This window comes from Triturus cristatus, chromosome 4_1 (assembly GCF_964204655.1).
Source record: "Triturus cristatus chromosome 4_1, aTriCri1.1, whole genome shotgun sequence".
NCBI lineage: Eukaryota > Metazoa > Chordata > Amphibia > Caudata > Salamandridae > Triturus > Triturus cristatus.
This window is the reverse complement of record NC_140585.1, coordinates 289,863,332-289,883,721: the sequence shown is the minus strand read 5'-3', so window position 1 is coordinate 289,883,721 and position 20,390 is coordinate 289,863,332. Positions and strand designations below refer to the sequence as shown.

At 46.2% G+C, this 20,390-nt stretch overlaps 1 protein-coding gene across 3 annotated transcripts in view; it reads left to right on the top strand.

Moving 5' to 3' along the window:
* The window catches only part of MANSC1 (MANSC domain containing 1), a 90,903-nt gene that overhangs the window by 49,275 nt on the left and 21,238 nt on the right, over positions 1-20,390 (top strand). For all 3 annotated transcript variants that reach the window (XM_085652092.1, XM_085652093.1, XM_085652094.1), the window contains exon 3: positions 19,394-19,534. In XM_085652092.1, the coding sequence (XP_085508218.1) occupies positions 19,394-19,534 (141 nt within the window). The remainder of the gene's footprint in view (positions 1-19,393; positions 19,535-20,390) is intronic.

Here is a 20,390-nt window from a genome sequence, read left to right as displayed (position 1 = left end):
TGTGCTGCAGTTGGTGTGGGGTGGGATATGCCCTATGCAGCACCATGTACTGAATGAACTTAAATTTCGCGTTCTGGGGGATTTTTGGGGGGTATTCTAAAATCATGCTCCATTCCTTGTCTGATAGTTCTTTGTCGAGGTCCACAAACCATTTGTTATGTAAGTCCGTTAGGGGGATGCCGGTGTGTCTTTTAATACTTTTATACAACCATTTAGGTTGGTGGGTGGTGCCCCTCTCCCCTTAGATAGGTCATATGAACAAGCTTGTGCTGTGCAGGAGCTTCCCTGAGCGGGGCCCAGTGTTTTTTAACATAACGGACAATCGTAGCATGCATAGGATAGAGTCTATCAGTGACCCCATTGTGTCTAGTAAAGTTCCCGTGGTCCATGAGAGTGCCCTCATCGAAAAGGGCACCGACTGTGGTGACACCACTCACTGCCCAAGCAAGAAGTCTCCATTTAGTGAGTAGGCCAGTGGGAGTAGGGTTACCCAAGAGCGGCGTGTTGTTAGAGTATGGGGGCAGCAACGTGTGTAATTAAGGGATTTTTTCCAATATGGGACCGCGGTGCGGAGAAGAGTCGGGGCACCGGAGGGTATAGCAGCGCACGGCAGCAATAGTGTATGTAGTTCCCCTCGGTCAACCGCGGATGTTGTGTAACCTATTTCGTGTAGATTTCTCCCTGCCAGCCAATATGATAGCCATTGCACTTGGCTCGCACAGCAGTAGGCACGGACGTTCTGGGCACCCAGGCCGCCCTTGTCTGTATCCAATTGTAGCTTGGCTGCAGCGGCCCTTGCCCCATATCAAATCAGTCAAGGTCATGTCTAACGATTTGGGGGATCACTCCCACTCTTTCCTGCCTGCCTCAGTCCCCCCCCCCCCCCCCTTTCCTTACCGGTTTCTCCTGCGTTTCCTTGTGCTTTCTCTTACCTGCTGATTCCAACTCCTCTCTAGCCCCACTCCTCCGCTCCTCTCTCTCCTAAGACCTACTTAATGGTGACTGCTGAGCATCTGCACAGTGGGCGTGCCAAAGGCAAGCCAGTTTGTGCCTGTCCGTGGCTGGACCGTATAACTGCCGCCTCTACACTTGCTCCGACTTGCAAGCATTCATCACCGGATACCACCACGACTGCTGCCCCTGCTCCACACCTCACTCCGCAGTAGGACTGTTCTCATGCTCTCATTGCTGTTTCTCATGCAGCGGTACTCCTACACCACTCACCACGCAAGCCTCACCTTGTTTCGCATGCATACTCCTCAACACCAGATCTCTCTGCAAGCATGCCATCAACCTCACCGACAAGCACTTCCTGGACATCCTTTTTAGGTCTCGCCTGACCCAGCGCATGCGCTCGTCTGGCGAGACTTTTAGTGAAGGCTCAAAAATGCTACCATGGCCAGCCTAGAGCTACAGTGCGCGGGCGCGCGCTTAGGAGCAGAGGCACCATATGGCAAATCTCATCGTGCTCATTAAGCGCCCGCGATCACTTTCACCCGCGATCACTTTTGCAGCGCCCCTTTGATGTTCTTGATCAAAGAACATGTGTTAATGCTTTGCTGCGCCCGTTTGACTTACAATGTGCTTTCTCTTTCCACAAACTCGATGTTTGTGTTCCTTTATTTTGATATGCTTTTAGTATTACTGTCACACACACTATCACACATACCACACACACAACCGCACACACAACCACAACCACACACACACACACACACACACAACACACAGAACCACACACAACCACACACACACAACCCCACACACACACACATGCACAACCACACACACAACCACACACACAACCACACACACAACCACACACACAACCACACACACAACCACACACACAACCACACACACAACCACACACACAACCACACACACAACCACACACACAACCACACACACAACCACACACACAACCACACACACAACCACACACACACAACCCCACACACACACAACCCCACACACACACAACCCCACACACACACAACCCCACACACACAACCCCACACACACACAACCCCATACACACACAACCACACCTCCACACACAACCACACCTCCACACACAACCACACCTCCACACACAACCACACACAACCACGCAACCACACACACACACACACACACGCAACCACACACGCAACCACACACGCAACCCACACCCCCACACCCCCACAACCCCACATACACACAACCCCACATACACACAACCACACCTCCACACACAACCCCACACACACACAACCCCACACACACACAACCCCACACACACACAACCCCACATACACACACAACCACACATACACACACAACCACACCTCCACACACAACCACACCTCCACACACAACCACACCTCCACACACAACCACACACAACCACGCAACCACACACGCAACCACACCCAACCCACACCCCCACACCCCCACACCCCCACACCCCCACACCCCCACACCCCCACAACCCCACATACACACAACCCCACACACAACCCCACACACAACCACACACACAACCACACACACAACCACACACACAACCACACACACAACCACACACACAACCACACACACAACCACACACACAACCACACACACAACCACACACACACAACCACACACACACAACCCCACACACACACAACCCCACACACACACAACCCCACACACACACAACCCCACACACACACAACCCCACATACACACACAACCACACCTCCACACACAACCACACCTCCACACACAACCACACCTCCACACACAACCACACACAACCACGCAACCACACACAACCACGCAACCACACACGCAACCACACACGCAACCCACACCCCCACACCCCCACAACCCCACATACACACAACCCCACATACACACAACCCCACATACACACAACCCCACACACACACAACCCCACACACACACAACCCCACACACACACAACCCCACACACACACAACCCCACATACACACACAACCCCACATACACACACAACCACACATACACACACAACCACACCTCCACACACAACCACACCTCCACACACAACCACACCTCCACACACAACCACACACAACCACGCAACCACACACGCAACCACACCCAACCCACACCCCCACACCCCCACACCCCCACAACCCCACAACCCCACATACACACAACCCCACATACACACAACCACTCCTCCACACACAACCACACCTCCACACACAACCCCACACACACAACCCCACACACACAACCCCACACACACAACCACACCAAGCATTGGCATAGCCAATAGGTCTCGCCATTGGGACCTTATAAGTGTTTAGCCACACAACACCAAGGATATTGTGATGCATAACTAAATACTTAGAAGGTCCCAAAAGCGAGACCTATTGGCTATGCCAATGCTTGTTCTCACTGAAACCTGGCTCAACCCGTCATCCACTCCTGCCATCACGAGGTCATCATTCATGGCTACAAGATCGCCCACGAGACAGGCACCAAAAACCCAGAGGTGGTCTTGTGATCATTCACAGAGATTATCATCTGCACCACTTCCACAGACAAACCCACCACATTCATAGAACATATGCATTTCCGATTACAACCAGCCGAGACAGCACCTCAAGAGACACCTACAAATCCGCACTCAGAAGATATCATGCCCAGATCAGAGAAGCTGTTAAAGCAGCCATCGAATTGAAACTGAAATCCTGCTCCAAGTCCGGCAAAGAGATTTTCAGAATTGTCAGAGATTCTCCAACCCAGCTGCAGTCACCAACGCCATTACTCCGTAACAGAATCTCTGCAACAGCCTCTCCAACTTCTTCCATAACAAAATACTCAAGATCTACAGTAACTATGCACCACAACCCACCGCAGAAGCCCTCATTGTGCAACTGCCCACCTCCGTCAATGTCCATCAGCTACCGTACTGGAGCTCCCTCCCCACAGAAGGCACCACCAGAATTATGAAAACCATTGATTTAGGGGTCGCCACTGACTGCTGCCCTCATCACCTCTACAACTTGGGAACAACACTGATCAGCACCAACCTCACCACCATCAACACTTCCATCCTTAAGGGAACCTTTCCAGATGATTGAAAACACGCAGAGGTCACAACTTTCCTGAAGCAATCCTCTGCAGACTCAGAAGAACTCTGCAACTACAGACCTATCTTGCTCCTTCTATTCCCATCCAAAGTCACAGAGAAAGAGATCAACAGGCAGCTCTTCTGCCACCTAGAACAGCACCATCTCCTGGACATCACTCAGTCAGGGTCCAGCAGCAACCACAGCACAGAAACCTCCATTTTGGCAGCATCAGATGACATCCGGACCTTCATGGACCGAGGGGAAACAACCTCTCTCATCCGCCTCGACTTCAAGCAGCCTTCGACACCATATGCCATGCCACCCTCATCGCCGTACTTCATGACTAAGGAATTCAAGGACCCATCCTGAGATGGATTGCCTCCCTCCTTTCCGACAGAACACGAGTCAGACTCCCCCCATACACCTCCAATCCAAAGAAGCTTGTTTCCAGAGTCTACCAAGGATCCTCCCTCAGCCCAACCCTTTTCAACCTGTACATAGCACACCTCGCCGGCATCATAAGAACCCATGACCTTAACATTATCTCTTACGCCGATGAGACACAGCTCATCCTCTCCCTCACTGACGAGAACCACACCACCAGGACAAACTTTACCTCCAGCATGCCAGTGTGGCCAACTGGATGAGGGCGAACTGCCTAAAACTCAACACAGACAAAACAGAGATCCTGATCTTCAGAAACAAAAACATTGGACTTCTCGTAGTGGCTAGCTGAACTGGAACCCGAACCCGTACCAACCCCCACAGACCACCACAGAAATCTCAATATCATTCTAGACCACAAACTCACATTGAATAAATAGGTGAACGCATTGACCTTATCCTGGTTCCTCATTCTCAGAATGTTCTGCAAGATCATCAAATGCCTCCCCGCGTACACAATACAGACTGTCATCCAAGCCCTCCTAACCAGCAGACTAGATTACGGCAACGCAGTCTACGTCCGTATCTCCAACCAGCTCACTCAGACTCTCCAAAACACAGCTGTCGGACGAATCCTAGATGTCCCCAGAAGCATCCACATCACTCCCTACCTCACAGAACTACACTAGCAACCCATCCAGAAACGATACCAATTCCAGCTGCTCATCCACACTTACAAAGCCCTCCACAACAGCAGACCTGCGTACCTCAATAACCAACTTCAGCTCTACCAACCAACCAGACAGCCATGTTCAAGGATCGTCTCCCTCGCACGTATCCTCCACAGACGCAAGTCGGAGGGCGGTCTTTCTCCTAAATCGCCGCCAAGACCTGGAATGAGCTCCCTCAACACATCAGGAACGCCCCTTTGCTACTCAACTTCCGCAAGAAACTGAAGACCTGACTGTTCAACTAAGAGCTACGCTCCACCTACGCTCCTGCTATAAAGCAGCGCATAGAATTCAAAGCGCTCACATACGTGCATAAGGCAATTTATGGGGGGGGGGCTGCTGAGGACTTGGAAAGTTTCTTTGTACCCTATGTCCCGTTGCGTACCCTAAGATCGCCCACCCTAGGTTTAGTCAGGGTACCTAAGATCAGAAGAGAAGGTTGGGGGGGGGGGGGGACGATTTACATACTGTGCAGCTAGACTTTGGAATAAGTTGCCCCGGTCCATGAGGCTCCAATTCAACCTTCAGATGTTCAGAAAAAACTAAAAACTAAGCTCTTCGCAGCCACACAGGCCACTTAACCCCGCTTTTCCCTGCCATTGCATCCCCAGCGCCAAGACGCTTCGGCATTCGAGCGCTTTAGAAACATATAAACATACGTGATGCAGGTCTGCACTTTGGCACTGCCAGAACCTAGTCCCAAAATGTTCTACTTTTAAATATTGAGCAGCCTAAAAGCTATGGACAAACATTTTATATTACGTTTCATAGAGCATGAAACGACACTGCCACCGGACGCATGGGGCATCCCTGGCCGCGCCAGGAGCGCTCCTTTCACCCAGGCTGGTCTAGAAAGCGAAGGCGAGTTCTAACAACCGGTCCCCAACTTACCACGCAGTGTGATCTTGGACAAATCACTGTGTCCACCAGCCGCTCGGTTCTAATAGCTTCTAAGACTTTGAAGCAGCGCATCACCCAGTTTCAAAAACAGAGTTAAAAGACGTGCACAGATTCAAATGCCCGGGGACTCGTGAATGTGGGACGGGGCCTTAATGTCAACCAAATTTCAACCCACCAATGTACACTCTGCCGAATATCGAGCTGGTACCGAATTTCTCCGATTAGCCTCCAATGATCCTCGTGCAGGGGCCATGAATATTAAATCTGGAAGGGTCGACTCTTTTCCGCTCCCACCGCATAATTTTCTTAACCCACTTGTAATGAGATCCCTATCGGTGACCTCCCCTGGTGACAGGGAACCCACGGCCTTACAAACGTCATCAGGAGCGGCCTGGGTCCGCAGAGACTCCTCAACAAGAGTCGTCAGTGGCTGCCCAATCACTGTTCGCGGCAGCCAGAGGTGCCACAGAAAAGCGGGAGCATTACAAAGAGGGGATTAGAAAGCCGGGAAGTTGAAAATGCCTCTCGTAGGCCAACGACGCGTCATAGCAACAATGCAGGGCAGCGTTTTATCAAGCTCGCCGGGCTGCGCGGGACTGTGGCACAAACACGCCCTGTCCATGAGTGAACATGATACCATTTTGTAGCAAGGACGCTGGAGCGAAAAGACGGGATTATGCATGCGGAGAGCTGTATTTTGCAGCAAATGAAGGGAATGAAAAGGAGAAGCTTTTGCAATCACCCAGAGCCGCATGGGGCTCCTTCATTCGCTGAGCTGCAAACCCGAAGTAAAAGTCCTCAGAAAACGCTGGTTTGTTAAATGAAAATCCAGAACTTGCAGCAGGATGCACTGCTGACATGAGGGCGGGTTATAAACTGTGTATGCACGTGCTGCGTGGCTAAATAAACACTTAAAAGGACCCAAAGGCGAGACCTACTGGCTACGCCAATGCTTGTCCTTATTGCCAAAACTGTTTTCTAGAGGAGGGCTTCTAGGTCCCACCTGTTAGGTCTGCCTTTGGCTAAGACCTTTTGATTTGACTAAAATTGTATAAATATTGTAGAAACTTATATGGGCTTTCAGACAGGCCACAGGAGCTATGGGTCTGTTATGTCCTTAACGGTTTGCATCACCCACCACAGCGTTCAGCCTTAACAATTGGTCATTGCACTTAAACCTCTGCATCTCATCCCTGTGAGTCCTGGCATTATATTGCACATGCGCACATATGCCTAAAAAGTGGGTTCCTTCAGTGTCAGGGTTCGTAGATAAATCTCTGCTTTCATTTTTGCTTTCAGAGTACTTGCTTTGTTTTGCTATCATATCCACGTCATATTTAGAAGGTCGCATTTATACTTTTTTGTAATTCGTTTTACACTTGTATTGTCCATTACAAATGTTTACAAAAATGCAGGCTTGATAAGACCAGGCCTGTTAGCTTTGTCAGTGGCAAAAGCAGACAGTCCTGGTCATGTTACAAACTGATTAGGGCCTTTTTTTGCCTCATCTGCTTTTCAGAAGGAGCCCGCCAGTCTTTTCCTCGTGCTAGCCAAGAAAATCATTAAACCGCTGCAATGAGGGAGACCTAGGTATATTTTATATTTTTGTTCCATTTGAGAGCGGCCCTTTTGTAAGTACAGATTGTATAAAATCTTCAAATATAATTTTGCAAACATCATTATTTTAACCTTTGAATTCTGACTGCGTAAAATGTTCAGATTGGACTCTCTCTTAGTGGCCTCTCACAAGAGAGAGCCGCCCCTGCAGACCCGCTTGCCTTCATTACAGCACCAGATTTTGGATATTATTTCAGAGAGCCTCCTATCTGACCTTGAGGAGTACACATCTCCAAGCATCTGAGAGGCTCTCAAGCACAAATGATAAATGTCCAAGGCCGGCTTCCGTACAAGCTCCTTTTTTTTTTCGAAAGAGCTGGTTTGACTACTTGGGCGAGGGCTGTCGGGGTGGTCGGTGTAGGCTGTACATACCGATCAGTCAGTCAGTCAGTCAGTCAGTCAAAGTACTTTATTTCGATAAATAAATATCATAAAAAGACATAGGAACAATACAATGCACATTCATAAAAAGACATTATTTCATTAGACAACTTAATCATTAAAAATATTAAAATATTAAAAAAGAGGTCAGTCACATAAAACCATCTATTTACATCCATCTAAAAATTACATTTACATGCATGAATCCCCCAAGAAACAAGATCCAGATGACAGTGTTAATAAAACCGTTATGGGATGATAATTATCTTATTATTGGGTGACTTGCTTTTCTTAATCCTAATAGCCCCCACCGGGAAACTAGCTACATGATACATAATCCTGGGGGTTTGTAAAAGCTGTAAAAAAAGGATAGCAGGCTTGACTTGAATAAACCCCGCCTCCCTTAAAATAGGAAGCAAGTATTTCTTTCTTGGGGCAGTGTAAAAGTCACAGAACATCAAGAAATGTGTGGTATCCTGAATCGAAAAATTATCGCATTTACACGGACTGGCGTTTTCTGGGATACACCAGGATGGGAAGTGACCAAGTATTAGGTGAATCATATTAAACCTGAAACGAGTTAAAAGGAACCGGTGAAAAGGAAGATTTACTGTAGTTAAATAAGGTTCGGTACCTATGTGGGTACTCAAAATGATGCTACCCCGAACCAAGGGTTTCTCCAGTTCAACTCTTTCTCTTTCTAAGCTTAATAACTCGCCCATCATCCTCTTGATAAGACCAATGTCTTTCGCAGTGATATTTTCCGGGGCTGAAAAAAGTTCCGCTCTCCCCAATTTAACAAGACAATTTTTAATATAGGCTAGCCACGGTATTTTTGTGGCTCTGTCCAACTGCAAACAGTCTTTTAAAATAATGTGATTGAGGGGAATTTCTTGATTCAACCATATTTTTAACCAGGCCACGACCGGAGCTACTCTAATCAGGTCTGAAATGTAGCCCATTCCCAGTTCTGTATGGACAATATATGTTGGCGAAGACTGCGGTACAGAGAGTATCGATCTCAAAAATTTATTTTCGGTAGTCTGTATACTATCAGAATTGCAATTGCCCCATATAGCACTTCCACATGTGGCGACAGCAAGACATTTTGCCTTATAGATTTTGAGTAGCGACGCTATTGGCCTAGCACCTAGTTTTTTACCAAGTCCCTGTAGGGCTGAAGATGATCTTGCTAGGGCAATATTTCTGGTTTTTATCTGGGGGCCCCAAGTACCTCTTTCATCAAATGTAATCCCCAGGTAAGGAAAAGTAGCTACCTTACACAGCTCTTGCTTCCCACAGACAAATGTCTTTGCGATCTTACTCTTTTTATTCTTGCCCATTATCATGATTTGGGACTTTTTAGCATTAATCTTTAAGTCCAATGATCCCATAAATTTCTCAAATACATCCAATAATCTTTGTAAACCCACCCCAGTGCGTGAGAGCAAGACAGCATCATCGGCATATAAGAGAACTGGAATCCCAAGATCTCCTACGCGTGGGATGTCTAAGGTTGCATCTTTGAGAATAGGGTCCAGGGCGTTTATGTAAATGGTAAATAATAGCGGCGCCAGGATGCACCCCTGCCGCACGCCCCTATCCGACTTAAAGTGACTTGTACAGCGCCCTTCTGAGGTTACTCTGATCGAGGTTGTTAAGTCAGTATGTAGATCTGCTAGTAGATTAACAAGGGCCCTATCTAGACCAATATCTAGCAGAATTTCCCATAGTTTAGAGCGATTTACCAGGTCAAATGCTGACGAGAGGTCCATGAACGCCAGGTACATAGAACCCTCTTTAGCCCTTGTATATTTTTCAACTAGTAAATACAAATTAAGCCCTTGGTCTATTGTGCTTCTTTTTGGTCTAAAACCATACTGGGCATTTGACAATACCCCTTTCTCCGTAAGCCACTCATTCAATTTTATTAAAATAACCCGTCCCAATATTTTCACTGATGTATCAATCAGGGAAATAGGTCTGTAACAAGAGGGATCTTGTCTATTACCCTTTTTAAAAACAGGAATAATGATGGATTTTTTCCAGGAATCTGGGATTCTTGCATTAGAGAGAGCATTAAAAACATTACATAAAATTTTTGCCCAAAATTTCGGCTCACTTTTATAGACATCCCCAGGCACCCCATCAGGTCCTGGGGCTTTATTTTTTTGAGTTAGATCTATCGCCCTTTCAACATCTACTATATCAAAGGTGACAACAGTGTCGCCAATAGAGGGTGCCCCTACATCAATTTCCTGGATCCCATCATTTGCAGCCACACTCATTGTTGCTGAATATATCTGGCTAAAATATTTGATCCAGTCTTCATCTGGGATATTTGCCTCCAAGGGGCTATTAGAATCATCACAGAGAAATGGCTGATTTATTATTTTCCAGAATAAGCTGCTATTTTTTAACGTTTCTGGTTCAAGGAGTTGAGTCAGCACATTTTCTTTCAAGACCCTCTTCCTTTCTGAGATGGTTTTTTTATACGCAGCCCTTGCACTGATTATATCAGCACGAATCGTAGGGGTCGCTTTAAGAGCCTTTAATAAGACTCCATGTGCTTTCGTGCATTCCTTGTCAAACCATCTTTTTCCCATCGCGGGTTTCTGACTTGATTTGTTCTGAAGACCCTGGTTCAATTCCTTACAGATATTTTCAAAAGCCATTAGGGTATCTGTAGGTTGTGTACTGCTCTCCAAACATATTTTGACTTCTTCTTCTACTTTGGCCAACACATCTCGTAAAAAAATGTCCGGCACAATTTTAGACCATTTCAACCGTCGATTCTGGTCTTTAGCCTTCAGATTTACAGGCCCTCTATTTTTTGCTCTATTAAGTGAGATTAAATCCGTTTGCATTACTGCTAGTACAACGGGATTATGATCACTAAAAACTGAAACCTCTGTATAATAATTTAACACATTATGCAACAAAAAAGAAGAAACAAAAATATAATCAATTATACTAACTGTATCCTTAGCCTTAAAAGTAGGGGCTCTATGTATTCCCTTCCCACACCCGGATTCGTATAGGTTCCATCTAGCCAAAAAGATTTCCAAAAGCTCCCCAGACCTGGTATGTTCTAGATGAACCAGTGAGGAAAGAGGGGGGCCTTCATCCTCTTGGCTAATACAGGGGAGGGTACACGGATGTATATTAAAGTCCCCTAATAGTATTAATTCGAAAGAATTTACATTAGCACTATAGACCGACAAGAATTTATCCAAAACTTCCAGGTTTTGGCTAGTACACTCCTTAGCGTGTGTATTATAAAAATTTACAAATAAAATCCTGACCTTTTCAATGGTTAATAATTCAACAACCAAGCAATTTTCAGAGCCCGACATACACTGTGATAGGGTCCCTTTCAAATCCAGTTTAAATAAACTCAGCAAACCCCCCTTAGCCCTCCCTGCCACACTGCACGTTGCTGGGACAAAAAAATGAGAATAGCCCTCCAAGGCAAAGCTGTTCGATATATCCCAAGTCTCTTGGAGGGCAATGATGTCAAAAGATTTTAAAGAGGTTATCCAATCATCAATCCCACTTTTGTTTTTTATGCCGGCGATGTTCCATGTGGCAATTTTAAGGGATAAAACTGTTGGCTGAACCGACTTCACTGGTGTTTCAGACAGTCAGTCGTTTTCCTCCAGGGATGATAAAGCAGAAAAACGATTATGGAGGGATAAAGTATTACCAAGCTGGCTGTTTGGAAACTGCTGGACCTGCATGTCCCCCCTGTTTTGATTGGAAGATCTATTCATATTAGCCACAGAACCAACTTGCCCCCTCCCAAAACCAGGATACCTCTGCTGTACAGACAAATAGTGTTGAGAATTGTCCAAATGATTATAAAAGAAACCCAGAGGTCTAACACGTACCGAGTTTTCCACGGTTGGCAGAACGGCAGCCCTGAGGAGGACTGTTGCCACATGTTGGGGATATTTGAAGTTTATGATAATACAGTCCCCTCTTGTATTCTTCCTGCCGCTGCCAATCCAGCTAACTCGACGGGTGAATAATATGTCTTCTGCAAGGGCACACGGAAAACCACAATTCCTGTTCAACCAAGCCAGCGTTTTGTGTTTTAGGTCAACATATGTTTCTTGCCTTGAGTCGGACAGACAACTATCAATCTCCGGAACATTAGTTAAAACAAGCGTATATGGCACGCATTCCGGAGGGAGGTTTACACATTCACTCCACCTCGGTCTATTTCTCCCACCTAATTCAGTCCCACCTGCTATATTCTGCTTGTTATTGGTATTTTGGGCATATTGTGTTTGTACTGGTGCCTGTGCATTCGCAATACCCAATGATGGCATACACGTTGGTTGGGTAGTCAATGAATTAATGACTGAAGGCGCCTTAGCATTCGCCCCAATGTCCTTATCATATACCTTTGGCCCCTCCAAGTGATGTGCCTCTGGACCCCCTGTGCCCCCTAAACTAGATCCCATCACCCCCAATGGACGAGGTTGTGGTATTGACCCCTTTTGAGACTGGGTAATATAGGAATTTAAAGCACCTTCCAAACTAGCGACTTTTTGGGTCACGCTATCTAGCTTTTCTACCAGTGGGGAAATCAATGCCTGTAGTTTAGACTCCAGTAAGTTTGTCAAGAGAATAATCTGGGAAGGGAGCAGATTGTTTCCCTCGACATTATTTATTAGCTCAGGGGCATCTTCTCCACTAGCAGGGGATGTGCTTGCCTTTTTAGGCTTCCGGGACATTACTCTTCTAACCGGTGCCTTCCTACATGCACGTACCCTTCTCCGTAATGGAGACTGAGGTGGTGTAGGTCTTAGAGGGGATGTCGCACCTGGACTTAATATAAGGTCATGGACAATGTCCTGTTCAGCCTCTATTCTCTCCTTATTTATTTCTGTATCAGAATCCATTAACAAACAACGATTAGGCAATGATGTTGACTGAGTACATGCCCTAGTAGGTGAAGATTCTGGGCTAGTCCTTGTTAATGATAGTCTCCTATCTTTGTTAATCTTACTGACAACCTTAACGAGATAATTATCCATTGTCCTTACTTCAGTATGTGTGACTTGTTTACCGGGCCTCACTTTAGACATTAGCAAGCTTTACAGTTCAATCAGGTTAAGGTCACACAGCCAATCACAATATGAATTACAGCCTTGGTCAGGACATGAACATAAACAACTGAGAAAACAGACTCTTACTGTGTGTCCTGAATTACACGAAGCAAGTAACAGGGCCCGGCCCGGCCTCACTCGGTCCTCTGAGGGCCACAGAGGGCCCGCCCTTTGCCCGGGCTTAGCCCGGCGTCCCGCGACGCGGAGGGAGGACCAGAGTTCTTCGGCGTCACACGCCGCTGGGGCACCTGGGAGAGGTAGTTCCCTACTCTGTGGCCGCACGATGATATCGCGGCGAGAGGAACCCAGGGATACAGCAGTGGGGCTCCAGGTACGTTGGAGGGGACACCAGCAGCACCTCGCTGTTCCCTCGTGTGATTATCCTGCATACCGATCGATTTTCCACACTCCCGGTTTCTGTACTGCAGTGGCGACGAGGCGTAGCCTCTGAAGCCCAGGCTGCTTTTTAATGGCTTCGGAGGGATGGTACTGAGCTCTTAGGCCCGCTCTTGTCGGTGTTGGATTCTAAATGTATAAACATTTTCTATATCTTCTATGAACTTTAATGGTTTTGGACAGTTGCATCTGTTGATTCTGTTCACTTTAGCAATTATTGCAGCGAACTCTTCTGCGGATCAGTTTTCAGCACACGTCGAAAACCAAGTGGGGAGAAGGGGGGTGGGGGGAGAGAGGGGGCATGGGCAAACAGTTGCACGGTGGGGTACACGCCAGGAAGAGCATCTGCTTCCCCCAGGGATCTACCTCGAATTTGGGATGAGGATTGCAGCCCAGCCGGTAAACCCGCGGATCTTTTTTTTTGTGGCAATCGAAGAGAGCACAATGTTTCTGGTATATTGAACTGTAAGTCTTAAATAAACCTTTCCTTTGTAATGCTGTGAGAAACCAGAGAGGGTGTTATCAAGGAACATTGCTTCTTCACGATAACAAACACCCTGGGCCAGAAGGTCCAGCCCTCTGGAAGGCCAGATAGACTCCAGCAACTCCGGTATCTGCTTTGCCCCTGGTTCCTGCCGCTACTCTATGATCCTTAGTCGAAGAATGTGTTGTAAAGATTTGATTTGCTGAGTAGGGTCTGACTGCCACATCTCTTATGATTTCATACGCATGTCTGTATCACCCACGTGATGACGTATCTTCTTCAGAGCTGCTGGTTGGCTGCTCCACGAGAGAGGTGAAGTTAAAGCTGTGTCGCCAGTATCCTGTTTTCCCCAGAAAAAAATGTAATCTACACATACATACAGGGGCATAGGATCAACCCACTTCATCCATTAGTTGTCTTGTTCTGTGAGGGACGGTATTCAACAGACCATGTGCACAATCGCCTGAAAAGAAGTGCACTTTGATGCCAGGGCAGGGGTACTGGGCTGCTCGGTCACTCCTTTATTTAAATATTTACATCCTGCATACGTTTGCAAAAAAAACACAAATAAAAAAGAATCAAACTCGCGCCAAGGCCAGACCTATTGTCTCTGCCAATGCTTTATTTTCTGGGTGAAGGGAATCTTTCTAATCGCATACTCTGAATTCTGCAAGTGTCTGCCGTTTACCTGCAGCCCCTCCCCACACAAATGACCTACCGCAAAATGTTTTAATATTCAAGTCAGCAAAAATGATAAACTTCTTCAAAAAAACTTGAGATTAAAAATAAAAAGCGGATGAAGACATCAAATAAAGGCTTAATAAAGTCCGCATTTACTGGAAAGTAAGTCGCCCGAGCATTTGTCTGAGAAGTCCATCCTCTCTCCCAACTGTGAATTTCCTGTTTTATCGGTTGTTGGAATTAAAGGTGTGTGTCCTCCTTTTATTGTGCACGTTCCCAGCTGTTATGCCTCTTTTTCTTGCATTCTTTTTTTTTAATACATAATTGTGATGTTTCATGGTGTCACTAAGGCCTTTTGTAAGGAACCACACTAAAGAGTAATTCTGAAACATTTCACGTTAGCAGCACCAAAGATGCCGGGCGGGCGGGGCCTCTTGCGTCGTCCATGGCTGCGCCGCAGTTGCGGGGCTCGCGCGGCTGCCAGGGCAGGCCTCTTGCAGGAAATGGCGAGCCCATTGACAGTAACGTGGTGGAGGGTCACCGGATTGTTTAAAGCTCAGCACGCCTTCGACAAGCTGGAAACTCCACATTGCTGTAGGTGACGCTCCAGGGGGTGCCTCGCTCACGTCACCTGCCAGTAGCTTTTAATGCGTTGGCTTCTATTTTTAGAAAATGTTTCTGTTCTTTCTTTAGCAGCCTTTCTACTGTGACCATCCCTGTTGGCTTCTTTTAAATGGAACTTTATATTTGTGAAGGGCGCTAGTGGTGTCATCATTTACACTCGGGTATCCCAAGCAAGCATTGACAAAGGCAGTAGGTTAGGCGTTTGTATTCTGCACACAGATGCACTACAACTAGGGCTGGGTAAACTTGCCTTTTCCCGCTAAATGCACTTAAAGGACACAATATTGTGACACGAGTTACCAGCCAGAATGAAGGTTCTATTTGTAATGATCAATTTCAAAAGCGCTCCGGACCATGGACGAGTCCCTTGGAAGCTTCATTCTTCACCGCCTTCGCTTTTTAATTTTCTCGTGCCATACCCTCTGTGCCTGGCTTTCATCTCATGTGGTCTTTTGCACATGTTGCCTAGAGTGTGCTACAGTAAAGAAGGCTTCCGTTATATTCGCCCCACTGTTCTGTCCCTTCCATCCACGTTTATGCATCACTCTGTTACAAGAGAAGCATTACAACAATGAAAGATTGAGAGCTTTGAAATGTTCCATCAAGAGTTCTGCATTTTTGCTCTGTGCAGTAGCAAAGCTGAAATGTATAGCTTTTAATGTGCTAACGCATGCAAACTTAGTCATGCACGTCAGTACATCAAAGCCGGGCCTACTTGCTTTGTCAACGCTTGTCTGTATGTGACAGCCCTGGCACAAGCTTCTGCAGATGGACGCTGACTTTGGTAATAAAGTCCAGCTCATGTTCTCTCAGAGCTTCTTTTGGTTTCAAATAGCTTCTTGTGCTAACAGAAGTCTTTCCACATCTGCTTCAGTAGAAGGCCAGGTCTCTTGCAGCCGCTAGAGAGAGTTACTGGCTCTTCTGCACTGTGGTGGAGATGAGTTTACTAATGTAGGACCTCTTTCACGTTGAATGTAGAAACACTGCGATAGGGCATGGACACAGCTAAAGCTTAATTAAGCAGCGACCTTCTGGAGAAGTTCTTGAGGAAAAATGGTGGTAGACCAAGAGCAGGCACCCTGGTAAATCACTGCTGCCGGTTTCAGTCACAAAACCGACCTCTGGATCTGTATGAAGGAGTCCTCACCCTTTCTATGGCTGCAGTAGACAATAGTGAGTGTTTGAGTCGGAGCCCGCTGATCAGTTCGACTTGGCTTGTAGGTAGGAAACTGGTTACTGGTGCTTCTGTTCCGGTCTCTCCCAGCATTGACTCGCGATGGTCCTTCTCCAAGCACTTCTGACCTTCCTTTCTCCAGTTTGTTTCTTTGGCTTGTAGGCCGTGACTGGTCTCAGTACTAAATCTGGCTACCTTTGCTCCCCTGGCACAACTTTACCATAGCAGAGGTTACGGACTGGGCTTTGAATCCGGGCAAAGCTTCTCCCTGCTGCATCTTGAGTCTCACTTCATCCCACAACCAAGACTCGTTGCACCATGATACCTTTTCCCCAACTAGTCCTCCTCCGGTACAGTTCTGCTTTCTGTCCACGTGGATGCTGTGCCATGCCCATATCCTTTGTGCAGTGATAGTGGCCACCTCCACATGCCTAGGAGGCCGCAGCATTCAGATAATTGGAGCTCTGAACCCTTACGTAAAAATACACCACACGTCCAACTGAGGTATTCCACTAGGCACGTCCAACTGAGGTATTCCACTACGCACGTCCAACTGAGGTCTTTAACCACGCATGTCCAGCGGAGGTCTTCCACCACGCACGTCCAACTGAGGTATTCCACTACACACGTCCAATTGAGGTATTCCACTACGCACGTCCAACTGAGGTCTTTCACCACGCACGTCCAACTGAGGTATTCCACTACGCACGTCCAGCGGAGGTCTTTCACCACGCACGTCCAACGGAGGTATTCCACTACGCACGTCCAACTGAGGTCTTTCACCACGCACGTCCAACTGAGGTCTTTCACCACGCATGTCCAGCTGAGGTCTTTCACCATGCATGTCCAACTGAGGTCTTTCACCATGCACGTCCAACTGCGGTCTTTAACCACGCACGTCCAGCCGAGGTCTTTCACCACGAACGTTCAACTGAGGTCTTTCACCACGCACGTCCAGCGGAGGTCTTCCACCACGCACGTCCAACTGAAGTATTCAATGTATGAATCTCATCGACAAATCCAAGCTAAATCGAACTAGGAATGGGAAAATGTGGCCAGTGGCCACATTTTCCCATTCCTAGTTCGATTTAGCTTTGATTTGTCGATGAGATTCATACATTTGTTGCCATCAGCAGTGTATGACGAGTGTAACGGCCAAGATATCAAAGCTAACATTTATGTCCTGGGTCTAGTGTACTGTCTTGGGTCATGCACTTAGTCTGTTGTAGGATGTGGATGTATGTGCCCAACATTCACTCTTTTTGGAGATGGCTGTAGGGAAAGGCTTGAGCTAAACTTTAAACAACACGTGGAACAAGGAAGTATAAAAGCAAAACAACTGTTGTTCGCCTTCAAAGTCTTGAAAAAAAAGCTCTTAGGTTGTTCTACCAGTCACCTGCTACATGTGATAGCCGCAACATTTTTACCCTCCATCTCGTATGGCTCAGAAATCTTGAATACCAAAGATGCAACCACCTTAAATACAGCACAATTCGTATTTTTCAAAAGACTGTTTTCAATCCTGTCACATATCTCACAAGACCAAATCCGTCTAGAAATTGGATTAAAAAAACAGATCATGGCCTGACAAGGTGCTTTAGTGAAGTACTACTGGAGGATGAGGGAGGCAGAAGATAATACTCTAGCCCATCGTTGTTGGGTTGAGATTGAAAGTCAAGCTCGACAAGCTATCTCGACGACGAGAATCCTGCAGGAATCCTTGTCGGCATTACAGCTAGAGGAGGCTTGGTCAACACCAGTAATGTATTCTGGATTTAAAAATGCGGTGAATTCCGCAATTAAGAGGAACTCCCTACTAACTGATAAAAAGACTTTTTAAAAAAAATACCACGCTTGGGCTGTGATACAGACCTATCAGAGGCTAAAACCGCAACGGTACCTGACTGAACATATCTCTTACCATAAAAAGCATTACCTGATGTTGCTAAGACTGGGATCATTCCCCTCAAAAGATTTAACCCCGCAATGGAAATTCGTATGGCCATCGAAGGAATGTCGCCTTTGCAGGGAGGAGTCACTATTACATTTATTATGCATATGCCCTTTTTTATTAAAAAAACGCAAATCCATTCTTCGGGAGATTTTAAGGAAAGAACAGATCAGAACATGTAGAGCTGCTGTCATTAGGTGTCTTGGAGGGCTCCCTACTCCACTCTCCTGTAGCGCCATAAAATTCTGGAAAACAGCAGCAAAAGAATTGGACAAAATTTCCTCATGCCAAGTAATAATTATACAACCCGTTGACTGACCCTTTACTGTGATCATGTTTTTTATTTTAATGGTTTTCTTCCTGATCAATGTTTTTTAAAAAAAAAGATGAATTTTTTAATAACCATATTGTTTATATTTATATGCTCATTTAATGTTCAGAATTGGTATTTTATGATGGTTTGCCATCCTTTTATGATTTTTAAAGAATCAATAAAAGTAGTTTTGACTTGACTTGGCTTGAGCTAGTAACATCATGGCTGCAGGTGGGGTGCTGTGCTTACGTTCATTCTAGAATTCTAACTTGGATCTACCTTCCACCATCTGCTGCTCATGATGGATATTTGATTCCTTTTATTGCAATGTTTCCTAATTCATTGTGAGGCGCTTCATTTTCATTTTGTTTCAGTTTGTAGCATCAACTCAACAGTCCTGTTTAAGCCATTACCGATGTACGTTCAGCTAGACTTTGTTTGTACCCATATGTCGTCCAGGTGCTGTCAGGCTGCACTTCAATGGGAAGAAAACCATATTGGAGTCAGTATTCGTCATTAACCTGTGTTTTTTTTTTTTTCTTTAGAGGACTGGAATTGCACTTTCGTTATCTTCGACTCCAGAAAGGCTGGGAACCATCCCAACTGCTACCTGTTTCACTGTCCCACCAATGATGGCTGCCCGACGAAACCATCTGCTGGAGTTACCAGCCATCGGCTCATGCGAGGTGAGCGCTGCCCGGTGCACATGTACCCAGATATGCTAGTGTGGCACGACTGCTAGTTGTCTGCAAAGCTGCCCTTAAAAGGCTTTAAGTTGTTACATTTTTCTCAATAGAAGTTGTGACAACACTTTGTTGGTCATTGTACACTGAATGGAAGGACCTTGCTCAAGGATAAGGTCACTAGATAGATCAATATCACTGGGGACACCAATCCAGAATTACTGTTTGATAGACTTTCTTGGAAGTGCCTTGTAAAAGGAAAGGACAGACCTGGAACTTGGTGTCTCCTAGTCTCACACCTTACGGAGAACACAGTTAGGACTAGGTTTGCCACCTCACTCCATGTCTTTAAGACGCCAAATTTCTTCAGTTCCTGAACTTTCATTAGTCAGTTTAATGTTTTAGGCGAGTTGTAGTCTTACTTTCCTTGCCTTGAAATGTAAGAATTAAATGTAGTTCAAATCAAATTTGTAGGCGTCCAACAGAGGTTCCAGAGGACAAGGTGTGGCGAGCTTTTTTTGGGGCCCCGCGACTTGGAACTCAAAGTGGATTACAAGTCTTCACATGACACAGAGATTTACTCAAGGCCATAACTAGAAGTGGTTTTAGCAGGACCTGGATGCAAATTAATAACTGCTTTTGAATAGTGAATACAATAATAGCAAAAGGTAATGAAGATGGTGCAGTTTGATGAATTATTACGCATTTTGCCTAAACCAGAGCTTCGAACACACATTGTGAAAACATCAGTGTCTTACAGATTCTGTGGAAACAGGCAGACCATCTATTCATTGCAACTTGTAATCCGAAAAGTTATTCTTTTTGATACAGCAAGTGAAAGTTGTTTGCAGACCTTTCT